The sequence below is a fragment of the Rattus rattus genome, chromosome 2 (assembly GCF_011064425.1).
Source record: "Rattus rattus isolate New Zealand chromosome 2, Rrattus_CSIRO_v1, whole genome shotgun sequence".
Lineage (NCBI taxonomy): Eukaryota > Metazoa > Chordata > Mammalia > Rodentia > Muridae > Rattus > Rattus rattus.
Genome location: NC_046155.1, coordinates 122,041,438 through 122,054,328, shown reverse-complemented (window position 1 = coordinate 122,054,328; position 12,891 = coordinate 122,041,438). Strand labels below are relative to the sequence as shown.

General features: G+C 39.4%; 1 protein-coding gene across 4 annotated transcripts in view; it reads right to left on the bottom strand.

The window, feature by feature from the left end:
* Ntrk3 (neurotrophic receptor tyrosine kinase 3) overlaps nt 1-12,891 on the bottom strand; it is a 369,825-nt gene that overhangs the window by 104,975 nt on the left and 251,959 nt on the right. Inside the window, exon 13 of one of the 4 annotated variants that reach the window (XM_032893402.1) lies at nt 590-724. The exons of the other annotated variants lie outside the window; for them this stretch is intronic. Within the exon in view, the coding sequence (XP_032749293.1) occupies nt 590-724 (135 nt within the window). The remainder of the gene's footprint in view (nt 1-589; nt 725-12,891) is intronic. 4 annotated transcript variants of the gene reach the window in all.

The following is a 12,891-nucleotide window of genomic DNA, read 5'->3' as shown; positions in this document are numbered from 1 at the left end:
ACAATGAGTCCGTAAGTATTGGGCGTACACAGTGGGGAGACTAAAACAGAGTTCAATTGTACTGAGATGTCCTTTGCTTCCCCTACTTAGGACATAGTATGAACAAAATAGGGATGAATCGGTTTGGTTGTTATGTTACATCTGTCTGCAAGGAGTGAGATCAGTTTATGAAAATAGAGGATATCTCCCTTGTTCATGATGCTATGTTAAGGGGAAATTACGTTTTCCATGGGCTGTGATTCCATGGTTCTATGCTGAATCCCAACCAGGGCATCTCTGGCACATGACAGAGCAGGAGAGGAATTCCAGACATCTGAGAAGCCTGCTGAAGTTTATGATGGGGCTGCTTCTCTCCAGGCCATGGTCCCTCTCTTGAGTTTCTACATTCCTCACTTTAATCAAAGGAAGCTTCCTCCTCTGAAAAAGATTCCTCTCACTCAAGGGACTTGAGTACTAACCCCAACCTGGACGGACACCTAGCTATATAGCCTAGGCCTCTGAGGGCTTTTGGGTCTTTAGGTCTTAAGAATCAAAACTGGTAAGGGAAGGGGCTTTACTTCATACAAAGATGTCAAAGGAAGTAACTCACCATGTGACCTTGGGTAAGACACATCCCCACTCTGGACCTCAGGTTCCTCATATATATAGTGAGTTGATGGGACTAGATGATCTCTATTGTCCTTCAAGTTTAATATCCCATGATTGTCTATGTTTGAAAAGACCCCTGGCAGAAGAGGCAGACACAGGGGATTAATGGTCAGTATTAAACCCCAAGTCCAAACACTTGGGGAAGTCGTCTTAAATGCACAATGCCGGAAACAGAAATCAAGTGCTCCCAGCGCCTGTATCCACACTGCTTTGCCTGATTCATTTGATGTATAAAATCTAATCATTTTCCTGAGCACTGATCAAGTTAGAAGGGGGGGGGGTTGCCATCACCATGAATTCTGCCCAATCATTTTCCTAACCTGTTTGACCAAAACCCATTCCATTTAATAGTTTTAACACCCCCAAATTATTCTCACTGTTACTATCCTGGGTGCCATTTCTGAGTTGGGGAGGGGCAGAGTTTTATGACATGGGAGATGATTCTGCTGGACCCAAGATGCCCTTTCTGATTTCTTATCCCACAGAAGAAATGTCCAAGAGGAAGTGATATGATAAAGGGTGATAAGATAGATGGAATGGCTTGCTCCTTCAAATCCTTCTTGCCACCATCAGGGCAAAAACCTCTGGAACAGCAAAAGTTACAGTTTCAGTGGAGATGCTAAGGCTGCCGCATGAAGGTGATAGCATTACAGCTTCTGAGAGAGATCTCTCCTTTAGAGACTATACAACACCCATAGGCCCAGGAAGACTCCATGTCAGACCTATAACAGACCAAGGCCAAACCTGCCTCAGTCCCTGCCAATGTCCCTAAAGCTGCCTCTGCAAACACAGACATTTTCCCACATGAGCCAGGATCTGAAGTTTGTTTTCTCTGGAACTCTTTCCCAGGTGGAGCCTTTCCAAGATTCTAAAGGCTGAAGCTTGATAGCATAAGAGGCACCACTCCAAACCCCTGCATCCCCCACCCCCACTCCTCATAACAACCCCAGAAGATGAAGGGAAGACATCTGCTCAGAGGAGGATGGAAAAGGCCTGGACCACAGGAGATGTAAGGAAAAACCTAGTTGGGCAGAGAGGAGGTTAAAGAGAGGCAAACAGGCTTCTTAAGAAGGCCTTGCCCCACAGGTGGCCCAGCAAAAACCAAAAAAAATTCAACAATAAAAAAAACCCTTCTATCTCTCAGCAGCAGCTCTCTTCCCAGTCATCCAGCATGAAGGAACTTGCAGACTCTGTAATTCAGTAAAAAGCCTAGACATCAGGGATTGTCTAAGTCTGAGAAGCAAGCCAGAAACGCTAAGGTTGCTCCAGGAAAGGAAAGGGAGTTGTTAGGGGAGGCAGCTAGGAGGAAAGGGATGTGGAACACCCAAAGGATTGAGTGAGGGGTCTTGGAACCTACCCTCTAACGAACCAAGAACAGAATAACTGTGCATGGCCAAGTCCTTGATATTCTCAGCAGCACTGGAAACTCAGTCCCCATGGATGTGTAATGCAAAAGAAAGCCCGAGATTTCAAACCCCTGTTTCCCAACAGCTGTATAAACCCCAAGCATCTCTTCCTGGCTGAGGTTTCCACCCTTCAGTCTGACGAGCAGCCAGCAGCTCTCTAACGTCTATAGTGATGAGCATCTTCCTGTGTCTCCTGCCTACACTTACTTCATCTAACTTTGGAATCACATGGGCTTCTCCTTCTGTTCCCTTTTGTTACCTAGCCTACTCATAAAGCGCTTATTTTAGGTACCACTGGATAACTTTCCTGTGCTCTCTCTTCAAGTGTATTTGTCATCTTGGAGTCATTACATCACAAGAATGAACTGAAATGCATAGGGCTCTGGTGTTAAGGGGATGGGTAGTTTATTAACAGAGATCAAGGCGATTCTGGAAGGAGGGCTACCCTATCTCAGTCAGTATGTCATCCTTGTGAGAGCCTCCCCACCTTTCTCCAATGGTGAGAAGGAGTAAACTGTTATTTCACCACAACTCTAGCAGGCCTAGGAATAAAGGAAGAGCCTAAAGCAAAGCCCCTATTAGCAGACATACCACACAGTCCAGAGATTCATTATCATGCCAGCCATTGGGTAAGGTTAATCGATTATCCTGCACCATCCTCAAACATGCATTAACTCAACAATATTTCAAAACCTTCTAATGTTATCTTGTAGCAGTTTGAATTTGAATATAGATCTTTCTAACTCCAAAATACTTGAAATGACCCACTTAGAAATAAGGCCCCTTAATGAAAACCAATTCTTAGGAAGAGGTGTAGGGAGAAAGCCAAGACAGTGGCAGCAAGGACATTCTCCAGTGAAGAGGAACCTGCCCCCTCCAGCAGTAGGTATATGCCTGGGCTTTCTTTCCTCACAAACAGCTCTTATAGCTAGAGAGCCACATAGTCCCACACCACGCCACTTCCCTCACCTGGCACAACACAGACCTGCTTTTCCCTGGATCCCCCTGTCTCATCCCAGCAGGAACATATTGTTTGGATTGGGACCTTCCCAGTATGGAATCCCAAACTCCATCTAGACATTAACTGCACTTGAAATGATTTCCTGGAGTTCAGACTAGGAAGGATAAAAAATAACTTATGAGGAGAAGGCACTAAGGACTGTGGCAAGAAGAGACATTTTCAGTACAGCCATGATCACAACAAGGATTGGAAAGCCTAGCATCATGTGTAGAGCAAGGATTGGTTCTGTGTCCTGGCTTAGCCACTGTACACTGTACCCTGAATAGGGTGAGTGGGAGAGTTCACCCTGTTGAAGGAAAGTTCCCTCCTAGGTAATTTTTTTTCTTTTTGAGGGCAGGTTGGATGTTATGTCCTCCAAATACATGGTGAGAATGTCCTCAGGTTGGTGCGTTATGACTGTGTTCTGCTGGACCTTTACTTTGATGGGGAAGTTGCTCTTTGGAATTTAAGCTCTTTCTTCTTCTATTATCAAATTCAATAAAAATCCAGAAGTGTTGGCTCAAGTTGTCAAGTCTCAAACCCTAGCCTCACTGGCTGCAGACTAGATCATTTAAAACTCATCTGTGATTCTGTAACTCAAGATAGCAAGCCTAGCCCATAGGCCATGCATAGCCCTGGAACCGCACTTGCCTACTTTCTCTCTTGTTCTCTTACCGTGACTCTCAAGTTCTTCCTATCCTTCTACTCCTACACCAAACAAGTGAATTTCTTTAAACTTTGTGAAGTTTTACTTAGTTTCCAACATTCAAACTTCAGAAGATTTCACACTTAACATATCCCTATTTGTAGCTTCTTTTAAAAACCCAAGAGTTCTGGCAATGCTGAACTAACATTCTATGTAGTAGTGATCACCTGAGACAGGTGGTGTCCATATTCTGTGGATGATCTCTGTGATTCAGCATATCCCTCCACTCTGTGGGTTCCTCTCCCCTTTCACTTAGTTACCTGACTTAACAGTCTTTCCATCTGAGTCTCGTACTTAGCAATCATCAGGCTATGCCTGTATATTAGAAAACACCATGGAGGTAATGACATTCAGCAACCACTGAGTGTCCTATTAATACAAAACTGTCTGGTCACGGTTGGCAGTTACAAAGGATGTCCTGGAAGTGTATAGCAGAAGATCAAGTCTGCCATCTTAAAGATACAAGACAGCTCAGGAACCCAGCCGTATGCATAGGAGGGAACTGTGTTGAGAAATGAAATTCTCAATAAGGAAATATATTTTGGAGGGCAAGGTGACTAAGCAGATAAAGGTGCATCCAAGAACCAAAAAGTCCTGGACCTGAGTTTAGTCCTGGGAAGTCATATAGTGGAAGGAGAACAACTCACACAAGTTGGCCTCTTATACTTATATATGTACCCTGGAAAACACACACACACACACAAACGCACATACACACACATGCACACACACACACATGCACGCACGCACATGCCCACACCTATCCATTAAATATTTGTAATTATTAAACAAAAGAAGACATATTGGAACACCCAAAACATCTCTGAAAGAAGGGAGTGTGGCAATTGTGTCATCCACAGTGCCTGGTGTAGATAAGGTATATGAGAAACAATCCTTGGGCTTTTAAATGCAGCTGTTATATTTCCTACATTACAGAAAATATCATAAAAATGTTACAAAGACTTCTATAAGGATGCAGAAGTGTAATTGCACCTGTAATATTATATCATGGATAAATACTGAACATAGTGCCCTGGCTTCAATATGCAGTGCCCTTTCCTGTACAGCAGCCCCAATACTGCTGGCAAACTATGGAATGATATTTCCTGAACCTCTGGGCAGCAAGATCAAATCTGGTTCCAGTTGTATGGTACTGGCTCAGTGAAAGGTTGCTGAGGCTGAATGCAGCCCGTCATGCAATCATGCTCATGGAAGTCAGATGGGAAGGCAATCAAGTCTGGATAAAAGTGCACAGAACACTGAGATTCTCAGATAGAAGCATGAGTACTGGAAAAATCTTGGAGCTTTTGGCTCACTCCTAAAGAGTGCTATAAGAACCTCATACAAAAGGAGAAAGCCATTCTGGGGGAATAATGCCTGTGGTGTTACGAAAACTATCCCAGTAATAGACTGATCTTGGCTTACATGAGTGAACTACTAGTCTTCCAAAAAGCAAAAGTCCTTTCCATCCCATGACATGAATAAAGTCACCTTTCTGAACCAAAAGAACTCCTTCATACTTCCTAGAGCAAAAACATAAATCATCTTACTATTCTCAAAACTTGCTGTAACATGAGATCATTGAACATCTCTTTCTTGATCGATTAAGAGAAAAGAAAACCTAGGTATTGATAGTCTATCTACATTTCTTTTCTTAACTTCAAAATATCTTTTACATTAATTATGCCCTTTTTCTGTTTATTGATTCTTTGGATTCTTCTTAAATGTTTAATATATCAGTAAAGTGTAGAGAATATCAAAACTCTGTGCCCAGTGCCTAGCATCTTTTGGTATCTTCTTTTCAGCTCTTTTAAAGACAGTCTATTATAACTATGGCCAGTAATTCACCTATGTGCATCCAATACCTTTTTTCCCAGACCAGAGCTAACCACTGTTCTGACATAAGTGATTGACAGAGGTACGCTTACTGGTATACATACTCACACCCAGATTACAGTATTATCTTGCCTAGTCTTTCAAATCTAAAATAAGATTGACCTTTGTTTTGTGAGACAAGGTTTTATATAGTCAAGCTGGCTTGAAACTTGCTACTATAAACTGAAAAATATGGTAGTTTGCATAAGAAATGTCCCCATAGACTCATACATTTGAATATTTTCTCCAGTTGGTGGTACTCCTTAAGGAAGTTAAGAAACCCTTAGGAGGTAGAGTCTTGCTGGAGAAGTGTGTCATAGGAGTGGGCTTTTATATATAGCTCCATTCCACTTCTTATCTCCCTCTTCTCTCTCCTTCCTATGTATGGACAAAAGTATGAGCATATGATAAGCCAGATGCTTGCTCCTGCCACCATGCTTTCCCTAACTGTTGCTGTGCCTTTGCCATATTGGTGAACTCTAGCCCTCTGAAACTGTAAGCTAAAATATATTCTTTTCTCCCTTTGGCTGCTTTCTTGTGGGTATTCTACCTATATAATATAAAGGTAACTTGACCTGTAGTCCTGATCCTTGTACACCTGCCACTCAAATATGAAGCTTACAGGCTTACCCAATCAAATCTAACAAAACAGGATGCCTTCTGATATTGATACATTTGCTTTCATCTACTATCTTTATTTAGTTGTTTGTTTGTTGGTTGTTGTTGTTGTTTTATTTTCTTATCATGCCAGAAATGGGACCAAGGGCTAGTTGCATGGTAGGCAAGAACTCTATCAATAACCTTTATCCTCAGGCTTTCATTTATTGATTTTTAGCAGATGGCATCATTGTGTTAATGTTACAAGTTATTTTTCAGTTCTATCAACTACTAGTTGTTTTTATTTTTCTATTATTCATAAAGTTTCAAAAATCTTTATGACAAAAGTCTACATACTTATAGGAGCAACACTTTGGAACATTAGTTAGCAAGTCTCCTGTTAAAGGTCAGGTAGAAAATATTTTAGGATATGGATACTATATAGTTCTTTTTGCACCCACCAAATACTGCCAGTGTGGCCTGGAAGCAACCACAGACAAAAGGAAACAGGACACACACACACACACACACACACACACACACACACATTTTCATTTACAAAAGCAGGCAGGAGTCAGACTGGCACCATTTGCTATCTCTGTTCTAGAGCTTTGTTTCTCAAATGCAAGCGGCTGAATGTGCTAACAGCTTTAGCAACAGCTGGGAGCTTAGTGGAAATGAAGGTGCTTCCAGATCAGTGAATCAGCATCTGCATTTTAACAAGCTCTTCAGGTGATCCCCATGCACAGAAACATTTGAGAAACACATTTTTGACAATGTTCCTTTGGAGTATCCAAATCTCAATATTTTTCCAAAGTTGATAATAATCTTATTCCTGTAATAACTAAGTGGAGAAACATTTTGCCATCTAATTCCACACCTGATATTGTTGTCCTTCCAAACTGATCAGTGGTAGATATTGCCTTGTAATTACAACATAAATTCCTAAGGTGGGAATGTGTGCCCACCTTACTTCATAGTTTGGTAAATTTAATTATTCTGTATGCAAATTCTCTGTTGGCTGCATACACCAGAATGCTCTCTGAGTCTATTGATTGTCTTTTGCTATAAAGGTCAAAGGTTTTTAGGATTTAAATTAATATAGTCATATGCTGGATGTGTTGGTACAGGCTTTCAATCTGAGCACTCTAGTGTCTAAGGCAGGAGAATTGCAACAAGTTTCAGACAAAGCTGAGATACAAAAATGATGATGTATTCAAATGTATTCATCTTTCACTTCATGTTATCTGTAAGCTATTTAAAGGACTGTTTAGCTCCTCAAAGATAAGCCATATTCTCTTATTAAACAACTATATTCCATACAGAAGAATTCTAAATACTTTATGCAGGAGCTCTTCACTCAAGGATGTGGAACATATCTCCTCTCTCTTAAGTATATTGTTCTTGGCATATATCTAAAGTGCAGGAAAAGGAAGAATCATGCAATTTTACAGTAATAAAACATGGCAAATGTCCTAGCCAGTTAGTTGATCAGGTTTAATGCCCCTGTGGTCACCCATGTGTTTAAATGTATATCTTGATGTATGTGATAAAAATAACACTATGTCTCTATGGTATTCCTCCTTCAAAGCAATCACCCCAGTCCTAGTTGATAAGCCTAAAGTCATACACACTCGACATAAAACCTGAACAAAGAGTCTAAAGAGACCCAGTTACCAAATTCAGCATGGGTCAGAGAAAAGACATCATAAAATCAGAATAATATCATCTTTACTTAACAAGACTGGACCAGCACTGGTTTCTTAGTTCTCGTGAGTGTGCCCTGACAAAAGAGGATGATTACAATGGCAGATGCTGAATGTAGGAGAAACACAAGCTAATTCATTCACTATAGAAACTTTTCTGACTAATGAAAATAACTTTAAAATAAGAAGTTGGTGGACAAAACTATTGTTTTAAACTTTACTCATGTTATCAGTGAGTATGAGGTAACATAATCACTATTTTATTGTATAGTTTCTCCCCTTGCATACTAATTTACAATGGCCTACACAAGAATTCAGATCCCTATACCTAATTGTTTGTGCATTCAACTATCTACTTCCTATAGCTGCATAGCAAAGGATGTCCTTGAATTCCTGATCCTCTTGGATTCAGTTCTCAAGTGCTGGGCCTACAAGTACATCATATCACTCTATGCAGCAAAATGGGACACTTTCTATGTTGCAGTGTGTAGCCTTCATTCATTAACTCGACTTATTTTATTTTTGTTATTTCATTTCTGGAAATGGAACCTACAGCCTATACACATATTATATGTATATGCCCATATTTTCAGGATGTCCCACAAATTCCTTCTATAATCATTACTCTCTTTTATTTATCCCAGAATAATATAGAACTCAGAACATCCCTTGCTGTGTTTATACCTTTTACTGTACATGTTTTATTTGATTTTATTTTTTCCAAATGTTATTTGTTTTAATTTTTCTAATTTTGTTTATGCAATATATGGTTGTTGTTGCTGTTGTTGTTGTTGTTGCTGTTATGCTTGTTTGTTTTGTGGAGGAAAGGGCATGCTCCATGGTACTTATGTAGAGGTCAGAAGATAAACTACAGAAGTAAATTCTCTCCTTCTACCCTGTGGATTCATAGGGTTGAACTCAAGTCAAGTTTGGCACCAACCCCTTAATTACCTCATTGGCCATTGATTTTTAGATGGAGTCTTACTATGTAGCTCAGGCTGACCTTGGATTCAGAATGAAGTGCAGGCTGGTTTTAAACCTGTAGCCCTTTGATCTCACCTTCTGAGTGTCAATGTTATAGAGGTATAAAGGTAGGAATATACTTATTTTTATTTATCTATTATGTTTTCAGCAGTTTTACAAAACACCTTAATGACTATACAGCATTCACAATAACAACTGTCAACTCTCTCATTCCATGTCTTTTTTTTTCCTTATCTTATTACATTGGCTAAATTGTATACCACCTTGCTGTTCTTCTGTGTTGTCTAATTTGTTGCTGATATTGCCTCCAAGTAGCCTTTTGGAACTTTTGAACAAAGTCCCTTATTAGCTTGGAGCCACTACAGGATAATGCATCACAATAGATTTCAACAACATGAGTGCCTTACCTAAAAGGAAGAATCTTTATCCCATCTCCCTTTACTCCCAAAGGCTCAGAAATGCCTACTCACTGTGCTTCCAGAGGAGAAAGCTATTCTTTTGTAGGCTCCATTACTCACTGTAGAAGTCTGTGTCTCCAGTGCATGGTTTACAGCAGAGGCTTCTAGTCTAATGTCTGGGAAATCTGAAGCATGAAGATCCCTCCAGAAATAAATACAAATATGTGCCCTTATTTTGCTTCTAGACTCTGGTTCCATCAGAAGAACAAATGAGCCTCTGCTCCTCACCTTTTATTTCTGTATCATCCCTGGTCACAAAGTTAATCATTTGCTTTGCTGAACAGTCACATCGCCTGTTTTTTTGTTATGGCTATATATTTGGTGCAGAGGAGGTATACTAAACATGAACTTACTATACCTTCTGGATCAAAGCCCAGTCATTTTTCTTTCTTTCTGCATTTAAGGAAAAATATTTCCTTCGTTACAAAATTAACTATTTTTACTGCTACTTTCTATCCAATATCCTTTCCTGATATTTAAAAAAAGCACTCAGGCCAACTGCTGAAACACATTTTACCAAACTTGTGCTTTACCACAACCTACTCCTACAATAGGGTCACTGGAAACATCTTAACAAATCCATAGATGGCCATATCTCCGGTATTTTAAGGCATTCCTATTTTACTTAGTCTCTTACAGAAATCTACATATGGTCACATCTACGTTTTGATATGTCCATGCACCAAGTTTCTAACCTAATAAATGATAAGTAATGTCCTACACTTTGCAATACCATTCTATGCCATTCTACTTCCTTAGGTCATGTAAGTATCAAGATTTCCCATGATTTAGTTCCAACTCTAACCTCAACTAATACTTAAATTTCATATTTTCCTTTCTGTAATGCAAATTCTTGTTGTTCACAGAAGAGACACATGTGCACATGCATACACACACGCACCATGCACACACAAAGCCTTTTAAGATTACCAGTGGTGGGGTTGGGGGATTTAGCTCAGTGGTAGAGCACTTGCCTAGGGAAGCATAAGGCCCTGGGTTCAGTCCCCAGCTCAAAAAAAAAAAAAAAAAAAAGAACCAAAAAAAAAAAAAAAAGATTACCAATGGTGACTCCATGACCAATTTTTTTCCTCTTCTCTTCAACTTGATCTTGCCACACAGTGTGATTCCCTGACTCCCTAACATCAAACAGTTGCACAACTCTGATCATTTTTCACCCTTCTTTCTATTGGCTTCTCTATTCCATCCATTCTTCACTGTCTTCTCAATAATCAGTCCTCTTACCCATGGATGCTCAACATATTCTTATGAGATCACACTACCCCCATCAGTAGCAGTAGCATCTGTAGTAGTAGCACTAGGAGATTTCAAGAAGTGAAGAATCTCAGCCTCCACTCAATCAAAATCAATCCCCATGGCTGAAAATGTAATTATTGAAAGTCACCACCATTTTTATAGTGACTCAGATGCAAACACTTGAAGCCATTCTCATTTCTCGTCAATATCTTCCTTATCTCCATGTTTAATTAAATGTTAGATTTCAGGTGTTTACTTTGTGATAGTTCATGTACACATTTAAATCCCCATTTTGTAAAATAATAACACGAAGATCTGGAGACTGATCTGATTTTCAAATCCTTGTTCTCTACTACCTACCAATTGTATATGACCGCAAGGCCTTGAGTAAATTATTTAACTTCTCTGAGCTTCTATTTCCCTCCTGTTAGATGAAGATATTATTATCTATCTCATAGATTCTCTTATAAGAGAAAAATAAATAAAAGCATCCAGATCAACAGCTGAAACATGACACACCTTAACAAGTGTCATCACATACTCTCCCGTCACCCACTCTGATGTTAAGGTCACTGTTGGGGGCTTCTCAACATGTTTCCTAGATTCTATTCATTATATTAATTCATATCACACATCATTATATCTAATTGTATCAGGAAGACAGCACATTCACAAATGCACTACCCTGCTCAGAAGCTATTTGTGAGAAACTATTCATGCATCGACACCCCTTATAGGTACAGGCTGCCACCTAAGTCTTACCATACTCTATTTTCAACAACCATCCTGGTCTTATGCTTTCTTCCCCCATACATACTCCCTGATCTAGTTAAAGTCTAATTTGACCACACCTTGCACATTTGAGCGTTTACCCTTGCTCCTATGGAATGCCACTCTCCCAGTTACTTACTTTCCAGCATACTTTTCTTATCCAATCCCTACCCACCTTTAAATCATCTAAGATCACTTTCTTGAGATCCCTTGTCAGTGTCTTGTGAAGTTATATATTATTCTATTGCCTGACCATTTTAAATATTATACACTATAATAAAACATTTTTATATATTTCCTTCTCACTTCTCAATCAGTTTAATTAACAAAACTTTACAACCATTATCTATAATCATTTATACCAGCCCAGGCAACAAGCTAAATATCACACAATAAATCTCTCATATACTGTCTCTGTCACTTCATGGTATGAGAATGGTTATGGCACCCAATTTGTAGATGGAAAAACTAAACAAAGTAGGAAGGGCTCAGTACTTCATGGAGGCATAAGATGCAGAGCCAGGATTTGAGGCCAGCCTTTCTCATCCTAGCCCCCCTGCTCCTAAACATTCTGCATATTATACAGAAGAGAAACTCAACCTCTCTATTTTCTAAAAGATAAACCAGATTTTTAAAGAATAGACTTGGTTTTTTTAGAACCATGTGATTTGACTTTTCTCCCTGTGTGTGAATCTATGTGGTGATATATCATATTATTCTCAAATCCTACTTTACTATCTTGACATTTGAAAATAATCTGAAGAATCATAAATGATTACTAGGCTAGCCTCAAAATAACTATGTGAGATATATTAAAAAAAAATGTTACTTTACCACCAATTCCTCCTATGTCCAACTGGATTGTGTGACCCTACGACCAAAATCCTCAAGTCCCATCTGGTACCCTAGAGTGTCTGACTTTTCTTGAGGTCGTGGCAATATTGTTCAGGATGTGGTCAGCAAGAAGCAAAGGTCGGAGTCTAGCAGGAAATGTAATGAACCAAATGTCAATCCTAGCTTGTATCAATTTTAAGTAGATTATCTTAGAACAGGGTCTGGAATAATAGAATCAGATCATCGGCACATTCTAAATTGACATCCTTAAATTTTAAATAACATAAGCCTATACATTGCGTTATTGGCTCCAGAGTCCCTTGAATAAAGATGACAATGAACTTAATGAAGATGACTAAGGAGGGGAAGAAGGAGGGAAAGATATCTACCAGACACCTGTCAGAAAAAAACATCTATTGATTTCTCCTGACCTTTATTTTAAAAAATAGTGAATTCAGACAGAAACAATATCCATTGGAGGGGAGGGGAATTATTATATTCTCTCCAAAGACTCAGATTAAACTCAGAAGATGAGGGCTAAGAGTGTAGTTCGGTGGTGGGGCATTTGTCCAGCATGCACAAGGTCCTGGGTTCTATCCTTAATGTCACAACATAAAAATAATAATAAATGGCAGGTTCATTATATCTATGT